Source organism: Oncorhynchus mykiss, chromosome 23 (assembly GCF_057628025.1).
Source record: "Oncorhynchus mykiss isolate SJ-2025 chromosome 23, ASM5762802v1, whole genome shotgun sequence".
Classification (NCBI taxonomy): Eukaryota; Metazoa; Chordata; class Actinopteri; order Salmoniformes; family Salmonidae; genus Oncorhynchus; species Oncorhynchus mykiss.
Window position 1 is genome coordinate 30,722,681 of NC_143044.1, and position 25,870 is coordinate 30,748,550.

Consider the following 25,870-nt stretch of genomic DNA (forward strand, 5'->3'; position numbering starts at 1 on the left):
GTACATTTAATTTTATTTTAAAATGTCGCCAACAAAACAACAAACGAAAGAAACAACCGTGAAGCTTACAGGGCTATAGTGCCACAAACAAAGTTAACTACCCACACTGAAAGGAGGGAAAAAGGGCTACCTAAGTATGATTCCGAATCAGAGACAAGGATAGACAAGCTGTCCCTGATTGAGAACCATACCTGGCCAAAACAAAGAAATTCCAAAACAAAAAATAGAACATAGAATGCCCACCCAAATCACACCCTGACCAAACCAAAATAGAGACATAAAAAGCTCTATAAGGTCAGGGCGTGACAGTATCCCCTCCAAAGGTGCGGCCACCGGCCGCAAAACCTGAACCAATAGGAGAGGGTCTGGGTGGGCATCTATCTGCGGGGGTGGCTCTGGTGCGGGACGTAGACCCCGCTCCACCTCTGGCTCACCCTACTTTGGTAGCGCCTCTGGTGTGGGGACCCTCGTTGGGGGCCCCGGACTGGGCACCCTCGTTGCGGGCCCCGGACTGGGCACCCTCGTTGCGGGCCCCGGACTGGGCACCCTCGTTGCGGGCCCCGGACTGGAGGCCGTCGCTGGAGGCACCGAACTGGATGCCGTTGCTGGAGGCTCCGGACTGGAGGCCGTCGCTGGAGGCTCCGGACTGGAGGCCATCATTGGAGGCTTCGTGCCATGACTCCTCACTGTAGGCTTCTTGCCATGGATCATCACTGGAGGCTTCGTGCCATGGATCATCACTGGAGGCTTCTTGTCATGGATCATCACTGGAGGCCTTGTGCCATGGATCATCACTGGAGGCCTCGTGCCATGGATCCTCACTGGAGGCCTCGTGCCATGGATCATCACTGGAGGCTTCTTGCCATGGACCATCACTGGAGGCTTCGTGCCATTGATCATCACTGGAGGCTTCGTGCCATTGATCATCACTGGAGGCTTCTTGCCATGGATCATCACTGGAGGCTTCGTGCCATTGATCATCACTGGAGGCTTCTTGCCATGGATCATCGCTGGAGGCTTCGTGCCATGGATCATCACTGGAGGCTTCGTGCCATGGATCATCACTGGAGGCTTCGTGCCATGGATCATCACTGGAGGCTTCATTCTGGGCGCAGGCACAGGACTCACCAGGCTGGGGAGACACACAGGAGGCCTGGTCCTTGAAGCAGGCACAGGACTGACCGGACTGGAGAAACACACAGGAGGCCTGGTGCGTGGGGCGGGCACCGGATACACTGGGCTGTGGAGGCGCACTGGAAGTCTCGAGCGCAGAACTGGCACAACCCGTTCTGGCTGGATGCCCACTTCCACCCGGCAAATGCTGGACGCTGGCACAGAGCACACCGGCCTGTGAATGCTCACTCGAGACACCGTGCGCATCACCCCATAACATGGTGCCTGACCAGTCACATGCTCCCCACGGTAAGCACGGGGAGTTGGCTCAGGTCTAAACGCTGACTCCGCCAATCTCCCCGTGTGCCCCCCAAAAAATTGTTTTGGAGCTGCCTCTCAGGCTTCCGTGACCGGGTCTTGTCCCCTGCCATTCTCTCCTCCCCGGTCCAGCTCGTCCTCCAGGTTGGCGCACGCTGCTTGGTCTCTTGGTGGTGGGTACTTCTGTCACGGCCGTCAAAAGAAGTGGACCAAAGTGCAGCGTGGTGAGCATACATTTTCTGTTATTTTAAAATGTCGCCAACAAAACAACAAACGAAAGAAACAACCGTGAAGCTTACAGGGCTAAGTGCCACAAACAAAGTTAACTACCCACACTGAAAGGAGGGAAAAAGGGCTACCTAAGTATGATTCCGAATCAGAGACAACAATAGACAGCTGTCCCTGATTGAGAACCATACCCGGCCAAAACAAAGAAATACAAAAACATAGAAAATAGAATGCCCACCGAAATCACACCTTGACCAACTCAAAATAGAGACATAAAACCTGTCTATGGTCAGGGCGTGACATTCAGTGTCAGATCATCAGTCTCTAACAACAGTTTCTCTCTCAGTGGAGCACTTTATATTTTTTCAATGAACTGATCACCTACAAACTCGTTTTTGAGTGGTCCGAATATGCATGGTCCCACTAGCTCTCTCAAAGAGGAGAAAACTGTGCTACGGACTCACCCGGCAGTTGAGCTCTTGTCTGAAGAGAAAACGATGCATGATCATACTTCGTGTGCCACTGTAGTGTTCCTCAAGAGCTTGGAATGCCAATGTAAACTTGTTATCCACTGGCTGTTGAGTGGAGAAGACAAGTTGTCCCTCAGCTCCGAGACAGTGGAGTAAAATCTCCTGTTTTCATGCGTCGGCAGCTCCATGCAGATTGATAGCTACCGTATACAACTGAAAGGATTGAAACCAGGGATTCCATGGAACAGGTGGATCTCCAGGGACAGGGAGAAATGGAGATGGTGGAGGTAAGCTAAACTCGGCCATCCTTGTCACCAAATGTTACAAATGCAAGGAGGCTCGTCATGCAATTAAACTGAACACCTTTACTTCAGGTCAACATGTTAACAACTCGCACGTGCGCAGTTTAGAGGAAACATTGCTTATAGGATACTTCAGATGTGCTTATGGCACACACTGTTAGGTACTGGTACGGGTCGGTACCGTTAAGGGTACATATGTGCATTTTTCATTATGTTGATGACGGTTGAGCACTTAATTTCTCCACTCCCAGTTCTACAGTCTTTGTAAAAGCTTGTGAAAATCAAGAGCTGCACTGTTAAGAGGGTTTACTGTGTATTTGTCATTAACTTAATGGCAGTTGGGCAGCAGGAAGATAGTCAATTATTGAAAAATTAACTCTCAGCTTGCTGCAAGAAGTTATTGTAAAATTCACAGTAACTTACTGAGGGTGATCTCTGTCACGCTCACTGGCCTGATTGTGTAGCAGGAAGGTCAGTTTGCAGCCAACCAAGAGATTCAGGCCAAGTGAGTCCCAAGTGTGCTCACCACAAAGAATGCTTAGTAGTTGTTATGTAATGTTAAGCTATCTTGTAATGAAAAAAGGTCAGTGAAAGTACAATAAGTTACTGGCAGCTAGTTGCCAGTTCGGTTTGATAAAATTCACAGAAACTTCCAGGCAACTAACTTCCATTAAGTTACTGTGAAATGCACATCCTCTTAACACTCCAGCTCTTTATTGTCACATGCTTTTACAAAGACTACAGTACTGACAATGTTAAAAGAGGTACTCAAACTTTGACAACATATCCATCAACTACTTAAACCGATACAACACTGCCACTGACGGTTGGCATAAATACAAAAAATGTAATAACTTGTTTCATGTACTTTCACTGCAACCTGTAGTGTACCCAAAAATTATAGTAACTATTTAACAGAGTAGCATTTCATGGCATAAAGAAAAACATGGTGGAGAGAGAAAGAACAGGATGATTCTTGACAACCATCACAGCAGTAAAGAACCCTGATACAATGATGACACCATTACTTGTATCAAATACACTGTGTTTATTGTTTTGAATGGTATTAAACCATTAAGTACCATTAAGAAGTAATAAACAGCAGTATCTAATGTACATAGGAGTATCTAATGTACATGTTTGTGTTGGTGCCAATGTTGTGTTTGCTTGCACAGAGCTGTCTAGAGAAGGACATCTGCTGCATTGGAAACGCTAGGATTGTCAGTTTCATGTGGGATTAACAGAGTAGAGTTTGGGGAAAGTAGAGTTAGAATTAGTACAGAAAACTAGTAGGGTGTGAGTAGAGTAGGGCTTCAGATGCTGTAGTCAGTTGTAGTAGGGTGTGAGTAGAGTAAGGCTTCAGATGCTGTAGTCAGTTGTAGTAGCGTGTGAGTAGAGTAGGGTTTCAGATGCTGTAGTCAGTTAATGTAGGAAATGAGTAGAGTAGGGGTTCAGATGTTGTAGTCAGTTGTAGTAGGGTGTGAGTAGAGTAGGGGATCAGATGGAGTAGAGTCTGAGCTGCTCCTCCACGTCTCCCTCTGACACCTCCCCAAACGTCTCCTGGTTCTCCTTCAGCAGCTGGAAGATGGCTGCCAGCTGCTCCCGTTGCACCCTGGGAAAAACACACAAGTAAACAAATCTGAGTCTCTACCCTGCTGCTCTCACCTGGTCAATGATAGAGATAGAGCCCACAGGGACAGAGGCAGGTTTAAAAAAATAAACTCTAGTATACACACATGCACAGATGGTTAACGACAAGTGGTTCATGATACAAGTACAGAACATAGGTCAGCAAAGCTAGATGATGGTACAGCCCAGCCAAACACAGCCAAGTGCAGCATGGAGAAACACAGCCAACACAGAACAGGGAATATGGTGTGAGCAAATTGGCCACTGAACCGATCTCTAAAAACAAAAACATATGACCAGGCAGAGGGTGGTATCATACAATCATCCTACACGCCTTGTCTGGATCAAATCTTAAACAAAATACAATAATTGCATTGTTTGCTCTAAATTATCAAAACAGCAAGCCAGACGCAAAATAACTACCAAATAGAATTTGGTGAGCGGATTGACATTTATTGGGATGAGTCTTGTCCTGGAGGCAGAACTAAGCGATTTCCGCTAGATGGGCCAGCTGCAAAGTCAAAATTGTCTATATTGTAAAACATGTTTTTAAGGTTAGGCATTAGGGTTAGCAGTGTGGCTAGGATTAGTGTTAAGGTTAGGTTTCATATCAGCTTTTATGACTGTGGCTGTGCCAGATCTAAAATAAATAAAAAAAGCTCTAGTGACCCCTTTGCAGAGCTGCCTCCAGAACAAGACTCATGACAAAAAACAGCAAACTGATTTTGGTGATGCAATGCACCACCTCTTGGTCAAATGGGGAATTGTCATATGAGTTATATCAAATAGGGGAAGTGTCATCTGGTTTGAGGCGATCCATCAACTGTTAGGTCCCAATCAACACCTTACCCACCCCTGAGAAACACCTGATTTATATTTAACACATGGGAACCATGGCAACGTCCTCATGGGAGCTGGGGGGATGGAGCAGGAAAGAGGAGGAGGAGGGGGGTAATGGTTGAGGAGCATGAGGTACGGATGAGAGACATGGGGACATGGGACTGGTCCAGTCCTTGAGGGCAGCAGCGTCTGCTGGTCTCTCGAGGAATGCAGTTGAGAGACATCTGGTATAAGCGTGAGGCCAGGGGACTGGATGGTAGGTCACTAGATGGCCATGCTTGAAAAGACAAGGGGCTTCAGAACTGAAACTTTTAAATACCTTTGCTTTTTGGTGTCAGTTTAGTTTAAGGTTAAAAATCACATCGGAGGTTAGAGTTTAAGCACATCCATCCGTTCTAGCATGGTCAGGCAATGACGACCCTAATGAATTAGCGCAATTCTTATGTTCATACATTACCATGTTTTTACTACAGCCCCTGTCTGTCTGCATGTCTGCCTGTCTGTCCGAGGGACTTACAGAGAGGTAAAGTCAGTGGTGAACTCTACCCTGCAGAAATAGAGAGCAGGACACAGATGTTACAGACAGACACCAGGCCTGGGTGCGTCTCTGAATAGGAGGCCTAGGTTTCTGCTGGAGTAAGATGAAGCTGCCCTGGAACACTGTTCTAAGGTCAGTTTTGTGTTATCTCCCACAACTCATGGGGGTGTTTCCTTTTGTTCTTTCTTTCTTTTTTTCCTGTCCCTTGTTTTCGGAGCCCTGGTCCTAAGTCCCCAGTGGTGCCGTGGATAGAAGCAGCTGCTAAGCACAGCCAGCCTCACAGAGACAACACACACTGACACACACTGACGCTTGGAGAGGAGGAGAGGGGCTGTAAGGTAGCAGAGGACGCTGGACAGGAGAGGGTTAAACAGTGGGAAAGACAATTTATAATGGCCATGTCCAAAATCTGTCTTGCGTACTACTTACTAAAACTACATACTGTGTACTAATCTTACTACATACTATTTAGGATGTACTGTTTACTTAAAATGTATGCAGTAAGTAACAAATAATAACATACTAAGCTCGTCCATACTGAGAAAGTGCCATGTAATGCGCAATTGTTCTTGTTCTACGCCATTAATTTGTTTTGGTAGAGTGTGTCCCCTATTCTGATTATCAGTTGTTGTCAAACGCACATGGGTCTGAAAAGACAATTGTATTCTTCAAAAGTGTACAGTAAATTCGATGAAAAGCTGAAATTAGTATGTCACCCTGGCATTTAAAGCATACTAACTTTTGAAAATGTCACATCCCATCCTAAACGTTATATATTTGCATACCCAAAAAGCCTACTATTTAGAATGCAAGTGTGGGTATTCGGACACGGCCAGTTACTGCTGGTATGCAGTAGCAGTTGAATATGGGGAAAGGGGAGGAGACTAGGAGAGGAAGCCACGCCAGAGAATTGAGATGCAGCCCAGCACTGACCTCTGTTCCTCCTCCAGCTCCTCTTTGGTCATCATCTTCTCCATCTGGCTGGTCCGCAGCATGCCAGGGACGTATTTCAGGGGCACTTCCACTACCTCCATATCTGCTGAGAGAAAAGGCTCTCTTGGTGCTGTTTGAATCCCAGTGGTCATTCACCAGCCCAAGTCCTGAAGAGCTACATGCTGTGCATGCTTTTTTTTCCAGCCAACACTAACACACCTGAGTCTACTGATCAACTGATCACCAAGACCTTGATTAGCTGAAATCAGGGTGTGTTATTGCTAGGCTGAAACAAAAGCTGGCAAATTGTATAAGTCAACCGGACCAAAGTTGGTGGCCATTGCTCTATCCACAGTGATTGAAGCAGTGGCTTACTCACCGTTGCTGTACTCTGGGCTCTCTGTGGCACCCCCTGTCTGTCGGTAGGAGAAAGGGCACAGTAACGACCCCCCCTCAGGGAACTGTAGGTGACCAAAGTCTCTACCTGGAATATCCACTGGCGCTGAGGCAGGGTTTGAGGTTGAGTACCGTTGGCCAGACTGTCAGAGAGGAAGATAAACAGAAAGGGAGAGGTTGAGAAACATTGGATTAAACCAGCAGTTCCCAAACTAGGGGTCGCGACCACACGTGGTTTCGCCTGAAATGAAAATGGGGTCACAAGAGAATTTCCAAAATCCGGAGAAAATAAATCAATAATACATATATATTATTCCCACGGTGAATGGCTAGGCCCGCTACGCTATGAAACCACACACTATTGCAGAGACTTTGATTTTACTGGCTGTAATTGATATGGTGAAAACAATGTGTGGGGAGGCAGAGGCACAGAAACTCACATCAATACCTTTGTCAGATAACACTGCAATGAAGAATATATGCTATTGCTAGCAATCAAGAGGAAACTCTGACTGAACAACTCAAAAACTCCTAATGCTCTCCAAATGGACGTTAGTTGTGAGGGCCCAGATGCCCATTCATTGACTTATGTTCGCTATACATGTCAGGGGATGCTATTCACAAGGACATATTCTTCTGTCTCACGATTCCCGAGCAAGAAACGGCACAGGGGATGTTCAGTGTGCTGCGTGGCAATATTCCCGAAAAACAGATTCCATGGGATCGAATGGTGGGCTTTTGCACAGATGGGGCTCCATCTATTGTGAGACAGCGGACAGGCCTCTACACTCTAGTTATGAATGTGTCTCCCTCTGCCATATGGACACATTGTATGAGAGTAACTGGCGGCAAAAGAGCTGAGCATAGAAGTCGGAGATATACTGCAGCAGGGGCAGCAGGTAGCCTAGTGGTTAGAGCATTTGGCCAGAACCAAAAGGTTGCTGGATCATATCCCCGATCTGACAATGTAAAAATCTGTCGTTCTACCCCTGAACAAGGCTGTTAACCCACTGTTCCCCGGTAGGCCGTCATTATTAATAAGAATTTGTTCTTAACTGACTTGTCTCGTTAAATAAATTAAAACAATTTTAAAAGGTAACTTTAATTGTAAACTACATCAAACCGCATACGTAAAGTGTTGGTCCCATGTTTCACGAGTTTAAATAAAATATCCCAGAAAAAAAGTCCATGCGCACAAAAATCTTATTTGTGCACAAATTTGTTTACATTCCTTTTAGTGAGCATTTAGCCTTTGTCAAGATAATCCATCCACCTGACAGGTGTGGCATATCAAGAAGCTGATTAAACAGCATGATCATTACATAGGTGCACCTGGTGCTGGGGACAATAAAAGGCCACTCTAAAATGTGCAGTTTTGTCACACAACACACAGATGTCTCAAGTTTTGAGGTAACTTGCAATTGACATGCTTACTGCAGGAATGTCCACCAGAGTTGCTGTCAGATAATTAATTATAATTTCTCTACCATGAGCCGCCTTATTTCTGCACAAACTGTTAGAAACCGCCTCAGGGAAGCTCATCTGCATGCTTGTCGTCCTCACCACGGTCTTGACCTGACTGTAGTTCGCCATTGAAACCGACTTTAGTGGGAAAATGTTCACCTTCAATGGCTACTGGCACGCTGGAAAAGTGTGCTCTTTATGGATGAATCCCGGTTTCAACTGTACCGGGCAGATGGCAGGCCATGTGTATGGCATCGTGTGGATGACAGGTTTGCTGATGTCAACTTGAGTAAGGCAGCTCCAAAATGCAGGTGTTTCTGGCTAGCTCTGTTATGGTGGTTCAGCCAACGAAAGCACAGCACGTAGGTGTTAATTTTGTCAAGTTGTGCCGTGATTGCCTCAGTGTTCTGTCATTTGTGGGGACACTACGTCACCACAGAATCTACATGGAGAGCTAGGTAGTTCAAGCCCACTTGGGTGCTATCATAGATTTACATTAAGTGCCCATCCAAGAAGGCTCAAGGTCATTGGCCACAGATAAAATTGCTCCGACAGGGGAAATACATTTTTGAATGGTCATCCAACTCAGAATTCTAAGTCGGGTACTCTGGCCTCTTTCCAAAGCTCCAACCTGAACATCCGTGGTGGAAAAGTACCCAATTCACTAAAAGTAAAGATACAGTACCTTAATAAACTCAGCAAAAAAAGAAACATCCCCTTTTCTTTCAAAGATAATTTGTAAAAATCCAAATAACTTCACAGATCTTCCTTGTAAAGGGTTTAAACACTGTTTCCCATGCTTGTTCAATGAACCATAAACAATTAATGAACATGCACATGTGGAACGGTCATTAAGACAATAACAGCTTTCAGACGGTAGGCAATTCAAGTCACAAAATGTAGGACACTAAAGAGGCTTTCTACTGACTGAAAAACACCAAAAGAAAGATGCCCAGGGTCCCTGCTCATCTGCGTGAATGTGCCTTATGCATGCAGCAAGGAGGCATGAGGACTGCAGATGTGGCCAGGGCAATAAATTGCAATGTCTGTGCTGTGAGACACCTAAGACAGAGCTACAGGGAGACAGGGCGAACAGCTGATCGTCCTCGCAGTGGCAGACCATGTGTAACAACACCTGCACACGATCGGTACATCCAAACATCACACCTGCGTGACAGGTACAGGATGGCAACAACAACTGCCGGAGTTACACCAGGAACGCACAATCCCTCCATCAGTGCTCAGACTGTCCGCAATAGGCTGAGAGAGGCTGGATTGAGGGCTTGTAGGCTTGTTGTAAGGCAGGTCCTCACCAGGCAACAATGTCGCCTATGGGCACAAACCCACCGTCGCTGGACCAGACAGGACTGGCAAAAAGTGCTCTTCACTGACGAGTCGCAGTTTTGTCTCACCAGGGGTGATGGTCGGATTTGCATTTATCGTCGAAGGAATGAACGTTACACCGAGGCCTGTACTCTGGAGCAGGATCGATTTGGAGGTGGAGGGTCCGTCATGGTCTAGGGCGGTGTATCACAATATCATCGGACTGAGTTTGTTGTCATTGCAGGCAATCTCAAGGCTGTACGTTACAGGGAAGACATCCTCCTCCCTCATGTACCCTTCCTGCAGGCTCATCCTGACATGACCCTCCAGCATGACAATGCCACCAGCCATACTGCTCGTTCTGTGCGTGATTTCCTGCAAGACAGGAATGTCAGTGTTCTGCCATGGCCAGCAAAGAGCCTGGATCTCAGTCCCATTGAACACGCCTGGGACCTGTTGGATAGGAGGCTGAGGGCTAGGGCCATTCCCCACTGAAATGTCCGGAAACTTACAGGTGCCTTGGTGGAAGAGTGGGGTAACATCTCACAGCAAGAACTGGCAAATCTGGTGCAGTCCATGCGGAGGAGATGCACTGCAGTACTTGATGCAGCTGGTGGCCACACCAGATACTGACTGTTACTTTTGATATTGACCCCCCTTTTTTTCACGGACACATTATTCCCTTTATGTTAGTCAAATGTCTGTGGAACTTGTTCAGTTTATGTCTCAGTTGTCGAATCTTGTTATGTTCATACAAATATTTACACATGTTAAGTTTGCTGAAAATAAACGCAGTTGACAGTGAGAGGACGTTTCTTTTTTTGCTGAGTTTATATGCAGTCCCATGTGAAAGCAGAGTTTCGATGGTTGACACTAAAAAGAGGAGGATCCCAACTGCTACTATGTTTATTTCTCAGCTGCTCCATTATAAAACCAGAGAAGTATACCAGGCTTAAAAACTAAATGTGGGAATGTGGCCTCCATTCGCTATCGGAGTGTTTATTTTTATTTATTTATTTCACCTTTATTTAACCAGGTATTTATTTAACCGCCTCTTCTTCCAGTTCTCTGCTGCAAATGACTGGAACGAACTACAAAAATCACTGAAAATGGAGACACTTATCTCCCTCACTAGCTTTAAGCATCAGCTGTCAGAGCAGCTCACAGATCACTGCACCTGTACATAGACCATCTGTAAATAGCCCAAACAACTACCTCATCCCCTACTGTATTTATTTATCTTGCTCCTTTGCACCCCAGTATTTCTACCTTGCACATTCATCTACTGCACTTCTACCATTCCAGTGTTTAATTGCTATATTGTATTTACTTCGCCACCATGGCATATTTATTGCCTTACCTTATATGTATTTTTTCCCCTGCTCTTGTTCCTGTCCGTTTGATAATGGGCCATTCTAAATCGAAACACATTTTACATATTAGTAAAGACAATATTAAATTGAGAATAGTCTCATGGGTGAAAATATGATCACTTGATGAAAGAACACAATGAATGTACAGCCAGCCGTAGCTACACTGGAAGGCCAAAAAGATCAACAACCGCCCGAGCCACTGCCTGTTCCCCCTGCTTCCATCCAGAAGGCGAGGTCAGTACAGGTGCATCAAAGCTGGGACTGAGAGACTGAAAAACAGCTTCAATCTCAAGGCCATCAGACTGTTAAACAGCCATCACTAACATAGTGAGGCTGCTGCCAACATACAGACTCAAATCTCTGGCCACTTTAATAAATGGATTTAATAAAGGTATCACTAGTCACCTTAAATAATGGCACTTTAATAATATTTACATATCCTACATTACTCATCTCATATGTATATACTGTATTCTATACCATCTACTGCATCTTGCCTATGCCGCACAGCAATCGCTCATCCATATATTTATATGTACATATTTTTATTCATCCCTTTACATTTGTGTGTATAAGGTAGTTGTTATGAATTTGTTAGATTACTTTGTTAGATTACTTGTTAGATATTACTGCATTGTTGGAACTATAAGCACAAGCATTTCGCTACACTCACATTAACATCTGCATGTGACCAATAAAATTTGATTTGATTTAGCCAAGGAACAGAGAGCAAGCTTTTTTTGCGACTTTTTCAAATAGTCAATAGGCTATAATCTTTGCAGCCCATATATGTTTATATATTCAAGACATTCTAAGGTTTGTATAATTCAAATTTGCCAAATAACTCTTCATCTAGTGTATAGGACCTGTTTCAAATGATCTCTTTTACGCTCAACAGAGCCACTTCATTTGCATACTTTTTTATTCTCAGGAATAAAATAAAATTTCCTTTTTGATTTTATTCAGCTAAGTTCAATTACATTATTCTTACTTTAAAATCATCTATTTCAGCCACAGATGACAGATGTAGAAAATCAAGCACACAACCATGCAATCTTCATAGACAAACATTGGCAGTAGAATGGCCTTACTGAAGAACTTAGTGACTTTCAACACCTGGACTACTATTCAGTCGTGTGGTCAGGTGCCACAAAGAGGAACCTTGGAAAAAAAGAACATTCCTTAAATGTACACGGAGAGCTAACATTAATCATATGCATGTAAATCTCTCATGGCTCAAAGTGGAAGAGAAATTGACTTCATCACTACTTGTTTTTGTAAGGTGTCTGTTTAAACTACTAGCACACAGCTCAGACACCCACGCATACCCAACAAGACATGTCACCAGAGGTCTCTTCACAATGCCCAAGTCCAGAACAGACTATGGGAGGTACACAGTACCACATAGAGCTATGACTACATGTTACTCTATTCCATGTCAGGTAACTGATGCAAGCAGTAGAATCAGATCATTTATTTTTATAAAACTACACCTTAGGGAACTGCGGGGAGTCAGAGAATCACATACAGATGATAAGACATTCTACACACACGTACACATGGATTTTGTATTGTAGATATGTGATAGAGTAGTGGCCTGAGGGAACACACTTAATGTGTAAAAAGTGTTTTTAAATGTAATGTCATGTAATGTTTTAAATTGTATATAACTGCCTTAATGTTGCTGGACCCCAGGAAGAGTAGCTGTTGCTTTGGCAGGAACAATTGGGGATCCTTAATAAATACAATAATACAAATGTGCACCACAAAGTCTGAACAGTATAGGCTAAGTTCTGAGGGGAAGAGGGACCAAATTCTTAGGGTGAGACACATGGGCTACTAACAGCTTACTACACAACATACACTTAGAATTACTGTTTTTTTAAAACTTTTTCCACAAAGCAAAAACAGATTTGTAGAAATTTTGGCAAATGTATTCCATATAAAAAAACAGAAATACATTATTTACATAAGTATTCAGACCCTTTGCTATGAGACTCAATTGAGCTCAGGTGCATCCTGCTTCCATTGATAATCCTTGAGATGTTTCTACAACTTGATTGAAGTACACCTGTGGTAAATTCAATTGATTGGACATGATTTGGAAATGCACACACCTGTCTATATAAGGTACCACAGTTGACAGTGCATGTCAGAGCAAAAATCAACAATGAGGTCGAAGGATACAGGATTGTTCTCCGAGTCAGGATTGATCTGGGGAAGGGTACCAAAACATTTTTGCAGCATTGAAGGTCCCGAAGAACACAGTGGTCTCCATCATTTTAAAATGGAAGAAGTTTGGCCCCATAAAGACAGGTGACCAAGAACCCGATTGTCACTCTGACAGAGCTCCAGAGTTCCTTTGTGGAGAAAGGAGAACCCTCCAGAAGGACAACCATCTATGCAGCACTCCACCAATCAGGCCATTATGGCAGAGTGGCCAGACAGATGCCACTCCTCAGTAAAAGGCACATGACAGCCCGGTTGGAGTTTCCCAAAAGGCACCTCAAGGACTCTCAGACCAAGAGAAACAAGATTCTCTGGTCTGATGAAACCAAGATTGAGCTCTTTGGCCTGAATGCCAAGCATTACGTCTGGAGGAAGCCTGGCACCATCCTTACGGTGAAGCATGGTGGTGGCAGAATCATGCTTTGGGGATGTTTTTCAGCAGCAGGGACTGAGAACCTAGTCAGTATCAAGAGAAAGATGAACGGTGAAAAGTACAGAGAGATCCTTGATGAAAACCTGCTCCAGAGAGCTCAAGACCTCAGCCTGGGGTGAAGTTTCATCTTCCAATAGGACAACGACCCTTAGTACACAGCCAAGACAACGCAGGACTGGCTTCTCTGAGTGGCCCAGCCAGAGCCCAGACTTGAACCTGATCAAACATCTCTGGAGAGACCTGAAGATAGCTGTGCAGCGACCCTCCCCATCCAACCTGACAGAGATTGAGAGGATCTGCAGAGAAGAATGGGAGAAACTCCCCAAATACAGGTGTGCTAAGCTTGTAGTGTCCTACCCAAGAAGACTCGAGGCTGTAAATTGCTGCCAAAGGTGCTTCAAGAAAGTACTGAGTAAAGGGTCTGAATACACTGTAATTATTCCGTTTTTTATTTTTAATAATTTTGCAACAAAAAAATGAAAGACCTGTTATTGCCTTGTCATTATGGGGTATTGTATGTAGATTGATGGGGGGAAAAAACAATGTGGAAAAAGTCAAGGTGTTCATTATGAAAAAAGATTGCATTCAGAGTGCAGTATAACTGCAGCAAATACTGCATCCAAAATAACATTTTTTTACTGCAGTAATTTTGCAGTGTAACTGCAGTTAGAGTGCAGTATATCTGCAGCTCAACTGCAGTACAATGCAGTTATTCTGCATGTACTGTGTCCAAAATACCAGTTGACTGCAGTTACTGCACTTTTTTGCTATCTTTTTTTGTAAGGGGTCTGAATACTTACCAAATGCACTGTATGTATTTAATCAATTCAGACATATTAGCTATGTAAAAACGCAGTAAATGAGGCTGAATGAACTGTTTCGCTGACACTGGAGGCTCAGCTGATAGCAAGGTGTAGCCGGTGTAATAATATACTCCATAGTGCTTAAAGGAAAGTGCCGCTGTCGGGGCAGCTTTATGTAGGCCCTAACAGTTTGTGGCCACCGTTTGGCACCGTTATAGTGCAATTACTGTATTGTTTAGTGTTATGTAGTGATTTGCTGGCATGCGTTTTCCCCAGCAATATTTACATGCTAAAATCCCCACGGGTCACAAGTATGCTCACTTTCCACTGATAGGATTACCTGTAAAGCACCAACTAAGTGAGAAGCTTGCAACGTGTTGGATCACTCTATTTATCCTGTCCTGCGTGTTTTGGTGCTGTTTGGGTCAAGCTTTCCTAAAGCATTAGCTATGGGGCGTGTCACTGCGATCAAAGTACCTTTTCACTACTGCCTGGGAGCTACAGTGGACATGGTTGTCGGTAGTCTAATATTACAGTAACAAAGCCAACGGGATGTGAAATTGTATTTATTTATTTATTTTTTACATTTGCAAAAAATTCTAAAAAACGGTTTTGGCTTTGTCATTATGGGGTGGGGGAAATTTAATCCATTTTAGAATAAGGCTGTAATATAACAAAATGTGGAAAAAGTCAATGTGCCTGAATACTTTCCGAAGGCACTGTATATCCCTGGTATATTACATCATTTATGTAGCAGCATACAAGGACTAGGCCTATTTTTGGACTCATCGTTGTTGTGCTGAGCTCACTTGAACAGGAAGGTGGCACGGTTGTCCTTGTGGGCAAACTTTGTCATCAAAATCTGGCATTCTCTGGATTTATGGTGCTGGGAACTCAGGAAAAAACGAGGTTGAATCATAACGTCAGTGATCTTCAGGTTGGAAAGTCGGAGCTCTAGAAAGAGACCTGAGTTCCTGACTTGGAACTCAGAGTTGGATGACCGTTCAAAACGTATTTTCCCAGTATGAGCTCGTTTTTTATGCGAGTTCCCAGTTGCCTTGAAAGAACCAAAGTCAAAGTTCTGAGTTCTCAGTTGTTATGAACACGGCTGAAATCATGCTGAATGTATTCAATCTGGCCATGGTGTTAAGTGTGAATGTTTATCCTTTTAAGGTTGGAAAAGGTACCCTTTCAGACAGATGTTTCAAATCCTTAAACCCAGACTTGGAACATACACCCTCTCCACCAAATAGTGATGGCTTTGAATCAGTTAGCCACTGATTCCTTCCAAACCACTTACTGTTGAATTTGTGATTTCTGACTTGTTTTGTAACATTTATGGCCGATGAGCACCGATACGTTTTATCTATACAGAACAAAAATATAAACACAACATGTAAAGTGTTGGTCCCATGTTTCATAAGCTAAAATAAAAGATCGCAGAAATGTTCCATATGCACAAAAAGCTTATTTCTCTCAAATGTTGTGCACAAATTTGTTTACATCCCTGTTAGTGAGCATTTCTCATTGGCCAAGATAATCCATCCACCTCACAGGTGTGGCATATCAAGAAGCTGACTAAATAGCATGATCATTACACAGGTGCACCTTGTGCTGGGGACATTAAAAGGCCACTCTAAAATGTACAGTTTTGTCGCATAACACAATGCCACAGATTTCTCAAGGTTTGCAATTGGCATAGTGACTGCAGGAATGTCCAACAGAGCTGTTGCCAGATAATTTAATGTTAATTTCACAACCACAGACCATGTGTAACCACGCGAGCCCAGGACCTCCACATCCGGCTTCTTCACCTACGGGATGGTCTGAGACCAGCCACTCGGACAGCTGATGAAACTAAGGAGTATTAAAGCCCCTTTGTGGGGAAAAACTAATTCTGATTGGCTGGGGCTGGGGCTGGCTCCCCAGTCATGTGAAATCGATAGGGCCTAATGAATTTATTTTAATTGACTGATTTCCTTATATGAACTGTAACTTAGTAAAATCATTGAAATTGTTGCATGTTGCGTTTATATATTTTTTTATCAGTATATCTAAGATTTTTTAAGTATGATGTTGACATGATCAGTCTAATCAAAGCTACAGTAGATATAACGTGATTTGATGTAATTTTATCTGTGGTCAATGACCTTGTGCCTTCTTGGACGGGCACTTCTAATGTAAATCTATGACAGCACCCAAGGGGTGAATATGTACAGTATATAAATATAAATATGTATAGTATTTTGCTAAACAGGTACGGTTCAAAACTGGTGGGGCTCGTCCCAACCTGCCCTGAATGACGGGTCGCCACTGATGTTTAATTAGTATTTTTTTTTAATTGATTTTTTTATTTTATTTAACCTTTATTTAACCAGGAAGGGCTCATTGAGATTAAAATCTCTTTTTCAAGAGCACCCTGGCTAAGATAGGCAGCACCAAGTCGTTACAAAAAAAATACAGACAAACAACATGAAAAACTACAAGTAATCTAGTAAAAACCATTGAATTCACAAGAGTATAAAACAGCAAATTAAAAACATTGTCAGGTCAGGGAATCAGCCTCAAAATCCTTCATCAGTGATTTAAAAACACCAATCGGGACAAATTCTTCCAGTTTAAAAGTATTTTGTAAGGTGTTCCAAGACGATGGCGCAGAGTACATAAAAGCCCTTTTACCAAATTCAGTTCGGACATTTGGAACAGTTAGCAGGATAAAGTCCAGCAAACGAAGAGAGTAGCCACCACATTTCTGAACAATAAAAATGCACAAATAAAAAGGTAGTAAACCCAAAATGGCTTTGTAAATAAAAGTATACCAGTGACTGAGCCTACGAGTGACTAGAGAAGGCCAGCCAACCCTGGTATACAAAGTGCAGTGGTGCGTAAGGGTTTTGCAGTTTAAAATAAATCTCAAAGTGCCATGGTAAAGAGTGTCAATTAATCTCAAACACGGAGTGGAAGCATTCATATATAAAATATCCCCATAGTCTAGTAAAGGCATAAATGTAGCTGATACTAGCCTCCGTCTGGCTTCAAAAGAAAAACAGGCCTTATTCCTAAAATAAAATCCCAATTTCAGCTTAAATTTTTTTGTAAGTTGTTGAATATGCAATTTAAAAGAGAGGCCGTCATCAATTAAAATTCCAATATATTTATATGAGGTTACAACCTCAATCTCCTTGCCCTGATAGGTAGTAATAGGTGAAAGGTTCAGAGGTCTATTTCTTGCATTAGAAAACAGCATTAGTTTAGTTTCTCAGTATTGAGGATAAGCTTCAATTGACACAAGGTATGTTGAACAGTATAAAAAGCAGTTTGCATGTTCTGGAAAGCTTTTGTAAGAGACAAGGCACAACAGTAAATAACAGTATCATCAGCATAAAAATGAATTTGTGCATTTTGGACATTTTTGTCTAAATCATTTATATAAATAGTGAATAAGAGAGGACCAAGTACAGAGCCTTGGGGCACACCATTCAAGACAGACAATTTAACAGACATAAGCCCATCAAATTGAGTGCACTGAGTTCTATCAGACAGATAGTTAGCAAACCATGCAACTGCATGCTCCAAAAGACCTACACTCGACAATCTTTGCCTTAGTATAGCATGATCAACTGTATCAAAAGCCTTAGAGAGATCAATAAAAAGTGAGACACAGTGCTGTTCTTTGTCAATGGCTTCAGTGATATCATTTAAAACCTTCATGGCTGCTGTAATTGTGCTATGCTTGTTCCTGAAGCCCGATTGGTACATTGATAAAATAGAGTTAGTAATATTAATATTAAAACATACAATCTATTTGCAGTGAAGCCGCTAAACATTTACATTACATTCAGTCATCTAACAGACTCCCAATGCACCAACAACCAACAAAATTAACAAAAGACAAAAAGGAGAAAAACAAAGGAAAACAGAAATCAACAATGCAAAAACAAAAGACATCAAGGACAACAAAAAATCATAACAGCAAGGCCAACTGAATATGTTTTAGTGCATGTATGGCACTATTTACATGTGTGTATGTGTGCACATTTGAATGCGAGTGTGTGCATGTGTACACGCGTACAAACACCTGCGCGGCATCAGCCTCGGGCAAACAGGCATTAGATCTCCCGGGTGGCGAAGTGGGGGCGCTGTACTGCAGTGCCAGCTGTGCCACCAGAGACTCAGGGTTCGCGCCCAGGCTCTGTCGTAACCAGCCGCGACCGGGAGGTCCATGGGGCGACGCACAATTGGCCTAGCGTCGTCCGGGTTAGGGAGGGTTTGGCCGGTAGGGATATCCTTGTCTCATCGCGCACCAGCGACTCCTGTGGCGGGCCGGGCGCAGTGCACGCTAACCAAGGTTGCCAGGTGCACGGTGTTTCCTCCGACACATTGGTGCGGCTGGCTTCCGGGTTGGATGCGCGCTGTGTTAAGAAGCAATGCGGCTTGGTTGGGTTGTGTATCGGAGGACACATGACTTTCAACCTTTGTCTCTCCCGAGCCCGTACGGGGGTTGTAGCGATGAGACAAGATAGTAGCTACTAACAATTGGGGAGAAAAAGGGGTAAAATTCAACAACAAAAACAGGCATTAGATGTAACAATGTTGCCCCTCAGTGTCATTTACTTACTTTTTTTTTATTTGTCTTTACTTTTGACTTTTAACTTTTGACTTTTTGACAGTCATTCAATCTCCCACCTAGCAACTCCACTCCCACTTGTCTCCAATTCCACTTCCCAACCCTCACCTTCCCTCAACCCATCCCACATATCTCTGCTGGCCACCCTCTTCCGATTTCTATGCGCCATATATCTTCCAACTACGCTGTGATGTTTAACATACAATTGGAATCTATCTAATCGAATTGAATCCACAGATTGTGAGTTGAAGATAAATCATTTTGCTAAGATTATTAGTATATTAGTAACTGACTGACCCGGTCTCTCCAGATCTCTCCAGATTTCTAGGGTCAATTTTAGATTATTGTAGTGTTTTTCAGCCATTCCTGAATTTGAGACCAGAAACAGGCTACCTTAGGGCAATACCATAACAAATGGTCTAAATATGCAGAGCTCTGATGATTGTATGCACCAAATATTCAACATTTTGTTGGTGGCAAGAATTCTGTACAATAATTTTAGCTGAAAGGCACGAAGTCTTGAATCTTACGTAATTGTATATATCAACTCATACACCCTGTACCATGGAGTTGGTACATCAAAAATCTATTTTTATTCCTCAGCGAGTTTTGATTGTTTATATTTGGCAGATAGACCAATTCCCTACCTCCTCCCGCTGCCACCTGCCTCCTCCATTTTTGTGGTAATTCTGTAATCAATTGGTTGTAATCTTGGATTGAGCAGACCTTCCCATACAATTCTGATAACTCCACGAAATACATAATTCTACCATTCTAATTTACATCATGATTTTAAAACAAAATACCCTTTTTCCATAAATACAGGTATTTTATCAACCAGCATATTTGAGTTCAACCATAATATTTGTTTTAATATTTGTTCTATCTTTTCAGGGGGATGAAATTGAAATTGTAAACATCTCTGCAATGTTTGTTCAAAAAAGAGACACTTTGAAAAACGTTTCATCTTCAATTAATTGAAAATGAGACATGGCAATCTGCACAAAGGCAAAAAGGTCATTTTTAAACAATGGATGAGCTTTTCTTAGTAATCTACTTGAGAACCATTTAGGTTTCAAGTAAAACTTTTGTGTAAGTGAAGCTTTTATAGAGAGGTATAGTGCTTTTATATTTAATCATCTCAACCCGCTTTGTCTGGTTTAGCAGCCCAGATAGAACAAAATATTTTTTGCTCGTATTATTTGAAAAACTGGTCATCAGGAGTAGGCTAAGTACAGTGCCTTGCGAAAGTATTCGGCCCCCTTGAACTTTGCGACCTTTTGCCACATTTCAGGCTTCAAACATAAAGATATAAAACTGTATTTTTTGTGAAGAATCAACAACAAGTGGGACACAATCATGAAGTGGAACGACATTTATTGGATATTTCAAACTTTTTTAACAAATCAAAAGCTGAAGAATTGGGCGTGCAAAATTATTCAGCCCCCTTAAGTTAATACTTTGTAGCGCCACCTTTTGCTGCGATTACAGCTGTAAGTCGCTTGGGGTATGTCTCTATCAGTTTTGCACATCGAGAGACTGAATTTCTTTCCCATTCCTCCTTGCAAAACAGCTCGAGCTCAGTGAGGTTGGATGGAGAGCATTTGTGAACAGCAGTTTTCAGTTCTTTCCACAGATTCTCGATTGGATTCAGGTCTGGACTTTGACTTGGCAATTCTAACACCTGGATATGTTTATTTTTGAACCATTCCATTGTAGATTTTGCTTTATGTTTTGGATCATTGTCTTGTTGGAAGACAAATCTCCGTCCCAGTCTCAGGTCTTTTGCAGACTCCATCAGGTTTTCTTCCAGAATGGTCCTGTATTTGGCTCCATCCATCTTCCCATCAATTTTAACTATCTTCCCTGTCCATGCTGAAGAAAAGCAGGCCCAAACCATGATGCTGCCACCACCATGTTTGACAGTGGGGATGGTGTGTTCAAGGTGATGAGCTGTGTTGCTTTTACGCCAAACATAACGTCTTGCATTGTTGCCAAAAAGTTCAATTTTGGTTTCATCTGACCAGAGCACCTTCTTCCACATGTTTGGTGTGTCTCCCAGGTGGCTTGTGGCAAACTTTAAACAACACTTTTTATGGATATCTTTAAGAAATGGCTTTCTTCTTGCCACTCTTCCATAAAGGCCAGATTTGTGCAATATACGACTGATTGTTGTCCTATGGACAGAGTCTCCCACCTCAGCTGTAGATCTCTGCAGTTCATCCAGAGTGATCATGGGCCTCTTGGCTGCATCTCTGATCAGTCTTCTCCTTGTATGAGCTGAAAGTTTAGAGGGACGGCCAGGTCTTGGTAGATTTGCAGTGGTCTGATACTCCTTCCATTTCAATATTATCGCTTGCACAGTGCTCCTTGGGATGTTTAAAGCGTGTGAAATCTTTTTGTATCCAAATCCGGCTTTAAACTTCTTCACAACAGTATCTCGGACCTGCCTGGTGTGTTCCTTGTTCTTCATGATGCTCTCTGCGCTTTTAACGGACCTCTGAGACTATCACAGTGCAAGTGCATTTATACGGAGACTTGATTACACACAGGTGGATTGTATTTATCATCATTAGTCATTTAGGTCAACATTGGATCATTCAGAGATCCTCACTGAACTTCTGGAGAGAGTTTGCTGCATTGAAAGTAAAGGGGCTGAATAATTTTGCACGCCCAATTTTTCAGTTTTTGATTTGTTAAAAAAGTTTGAAATATCCAATAAATGTCGTTCCACTTCATGATTGTGTCCCACTTGTTGTTGATTCTTCACAAAAAAATACAGTTTTATATCTTTATGTTTGAAGCCTGAAATGTGGCAAAAGGTCGCAAAGTTCAAGGGGGCCGAATACTTTCGCAAGGCACTGTAAGTGTGTAAACTGAGATATGACTAAGGGGTTCATCAGTGTAATATTTCCATAAACAGAGACGTATTTACTTCTCCATGGTTGCAGGAACTTGTCTATTAATACTAGTTTTCTATTGAAATTTGTTGTGGAGAGCTCATTTCTATCTTTTAATGATATGAATAACAAGTGTGTCTATTTCACCGTTAGCCCATTCTTTAGGTAAACTGCAAGGTAATGTAAAAGTTGTATTTTTATAAAGATCCAATACGTAATATTGTACACTTATCATAATTAGGTTTTAGTCCAGAGTCCAGAAAAGTTATCTAGATCTTCAATGAGACATTGCAGGGATCGAGCTTATATGACCAATATGAAAATGTGTGCACTCACTACTGTAAATCACTCTGGATGAGAACATCTGCTAAATGACTCAAATGAATGGTCAATTACCACAAGACCGGCAGCGATTGTGAGTGACTGATCTACAAATAATAATGAGTTATTTATGATGCAAGGTTCTTTCTAGATCAGTCAGTTGACAGTCGCCTGCACTGTCAGCTGCAATTGCGAACAAGCCCATTGAGTTGGCTGTGTAGCAAACAGTGTTGACTTATTGGTCCAGAAAGCTGCATATAATGTGCATTACCTGCAATACCTACCTGACCAAGGAGAGAAGTGGTGTATTCTGTTGAGGGAATCTGTACTTTATACAATTGTAATGTGTTGTTGTCTCATGTAACTAGATCTGGATAAGAACATCTACTAAATGACTAAAAAGTAATGTAAAATGTATTCTGTGACTAATATAATATATAAATTATATTATATTTGAATATACGGTTGGGTAAGTTACTTTTAAATGTAATCCGTTACAGTTACGAGTTACCTGTCCAAAATTATAATCAGCAACGTAATTTGTGGATTACCCCATTCTCAGTAACATAACCTGATTACTTTGATTACTTTTCCCTTAAGAGGCGCAGGCTAGCGATTTTCGTCATGAATCTTTTTCTGGAGGCAGTTCTGCAGAGCGGCCAGTAGCTGGCAGAGCCAGAAAATCAGATGATTTTATTATTTTGTTGTCATGGAGGATTGATTGAGCTCATTGCGTCGAGTTGAAAAAGAAATGCTGCTTTTGGAATGGCATGCATTGAGCACTACCGAAAAGTGCTATTTGCAGATGAACAATTAATGCCATGTGCAGCATTTGCTATAGGCCTATTGTTAACTTTTTTGTTTGTGACACTTTGATATCTCGATAATTTGCAGCTGTGGAAGTCTATCAAAAGTGCGCGAGTTTGCGCATATGTGGTTATGGACTTTGGCCTATGGACTTTGTGGGGGGTGGGGAATCAGTACGAATTAGATTGAGCAATAAAAGCCCTACTCGTGGACTTCTTAAATTAAAGAAGTTTTTGGAGCACTACAACACGGTTCAGTTCAGAAGAGAGGAACTCTCTTAAATTTTATTCCATAGTTTGGGATCCGTACTGCGGCTGTTGCAAGAGAGCATTGTTCCACTGGCTGTCCACTGGTCGCAAAAACAATGATTGATAGGTAGCTTAATCTTCTTCAATTGAACCATTATTGGGTTAAAATACACATACATTTGTGAACAGCCATCAACAACAACCACAATCGGTACGGAGCAAATAGTTAAATGAGAGAGCAGCAGTGTAATTCCCATCAATGTGCTATGTAGATATCAATAATAATTATATCCGTATCGCACGTAGTCTACATCACTGCTGTCGTCTTTACCTCCAAGTGTTTGTTAAAATTTGATAATCTTTTGATGCCGACAGCAATCGCACCATTGGAAGACATGCTGTAGCCTACAAAAACCCATACCGGCTATTTTCCCACGATCTATCAAATTAATTTGGTATCACTAACCAGGTCTCCATCCAACCTTTTTATGAGCAACGTAGTTTTCGTATAAAACATGACATGATAGGCCTGAAAGAAACAGAAAATTGTAGGTAAACGTTCCAAATGTCGACAAAATAAATATGTTAGACATGGTGGGTTCTTTCTGTGTCGGTAAAATGAATTATGCGAGAAATGTCCACTACAACTCGGGAAAGCATACAGTTTATTAGGCTACAGATTAAATAACTTCAAGGGGTGGTGAAAGTGCAAGGTGATGAGGTTGATGCTCCTTTCCAATAAATATCAACGGGTTTTATTCTGGTGACATGATCATCTATGCTTGGCTGCCTTTTGACAAATAAAAATAATTTTAATAATTTGTCCATAATAATCTCATCATGTTGGTAGCCTATCCGCACTATTTATGTGAGCTGTTGGCTAGAGCACACCTGCCAATACCAGAGTAGACACGCTCGCTATAACTCATTTTTGTTTTTGTTTTTGAGAAAACCATCAGTAATGTTGAAAATGCGATGGCAACATTTAATTTGTATTTTTTTATTAGGTACATGGGAATTGAACCGCAAAATGTATTTTTATATGCACTACGTCATCACGCACAGACTTTTAACCACACGTCAATTTGATGGAAACACATCTCTAGTGAGAAAATTAGCATATTGTTTTATACCGATTTTTTTATACTTGCATGAAAATCTGTTGCCAGTTGAATGGAATACATATCGAGGATCTTATTCTGGTGACATGATCATCGACGTTTGGCTGCCGTTTGACAAATAAAAATAACCTCGCTCCTGTCCATAATAATCTCATCATGTGTAGACTATACCTGCAACCGTGTTTGTGACAAAACTATAGGAAGAGTTGAAAATGGGATGGAAACATATTGAATTTTAGATTTTTATTCGATACATGAAAACTTCAACTGAAAAAGTACAATTTGTGTGCACTGTCATCAAGCACAGATTTTTATCAGCAAAAAGTATATTTGGTGAAAACACCACTGGTTGGAAAATGCACATATTTTCTTATGTGGATTCTAGAGTCTTCTCATTAAAATCTGTCACCACTTGGATAAAAACCTACCTATTCAGAAAAAAATAAGTGTCAAATATTTTTTTCGCAAACATCCCTTCTGAATTGAAAAGTAATCCTAGAAGTAATGTTTTCAAATATATGTAATCGGATTAAATGTATAATGTAACGGATTACATCTAGTTTTATTGTAATCCGCTACTCCCCAAACCTGATGAAAAATATTAGGCATATACACTACTCATACTGCACATTATATTAGCCTACCATAATGCCGGATTTCACCTTTTTCTCGTGAGCAGCATGGGTCCTAACTTCTGCAGCGGGCAGCCCCTCCTCCTCAACTGTCCTTCTGTCCGCTGCCATCGGATCCATTATTTTTCCGACAGATCGACATTTACTGTCCTCCTCCGATTTGTCCGTTAAGGTTAGCCTTGCTGCTGTCCCCTGTTTCTCCGTAAGATTTACCGACGGTCCTGATTTAGCTAATCCCGTTTTCACATCCTCTCTCCCGGACTGCGCCAAAGATCCCTCCCCTGAGTGATCCGCTTTGGATGCAGCAGAGCCAGAGGACGAGACAGTAGAAGTATCGTTGGTGCTGAACAATGCTGTCACCAGAATAATAGCGAACAGCGTGAAAAGAATAGCAGGCAATATAAAACTTAATTCCATTGTTGCAGACTGAAAGCGAGTCGACTTTTCGAGGCAGCAAAATATGACCCGTTTGTCCTTTTGTCTTCTATTTTTGTCTCTTATAAAACATGTAGGCTCTACAGCCTATACCGGAGAAATACCGTTAAAAAAAGCCTCTCCCTGGTATCCTCACTCATGCAATTGTCAGTCGGTTTTCCTACCCTGCATCCCGTTCGCTTTGTTGCTGTAATATTAGCCTGCCGACAACCGTGTCCACTGTAGCTCCGAGACAGTAGTGGGAGAAAAAATGTACTGTACTTTGATCGCCTTGACACGCCTCGAAACGAAACGTAATTTCCTAAGGCCACGCCTCCATAGCTAATACTTTAGGTAAGCTTCACCCAAGTAGCACCAAAACACACAGGACAGGATAAATAGGGTGAC

The 25,870-nt window shown here is 42.2% G+C and overlaps 1 protein-coding gene across 4 annotated transcripts; it reads right to left on the bottom strand.

Annotated features, from left to right (window-relative positions):
• Positions 1-3,459: 3,459 nt before the first annotated feature.
• mxra7 (matrix-remodelling associated 7) lies at positions 3,460-25,771 on the bottom strand. Of its 4 annotated transcripts, none has more exons than XR_002470363.3 (5): positions 25,061-25,765; positions 6,751-6,910; positions 6,372-6,474; positions 5,358-5,447; positions 3,460-4,043 (listed from the first exon to the last, which is right to left on the bottom strand). XR_002470363.3 is itself a non-coding variant. In XM_021581013.3 (4 exons), exons 1-4 carry the CDS (start codon positions 25,463-25,465, stop codon positions 3,929-3,931), a joined length of 765 nt encoding a protein of 254 aa, XP_021436688.2. In that variant the 5' UTR covers positions 25,466-25,771; the 3' UTR covers positions 3,460-3,928. The 4 variants fall into 4 exon arrangements, 2 of the variants coding, with proteins under 2 accessions (XP_021436688.2, XP_021436687.2); XR_002470364.3 differs by having other exon boundaries at positions 25,079-25,750; XM_021581013.3 differs by lacking the exon at positions 5,358-5,447 and having other exon boundaries at positions 25,079-25,771.
• Between the last annotated feature and the right edge of the window lie 99 nt (positions 25,772-25,870).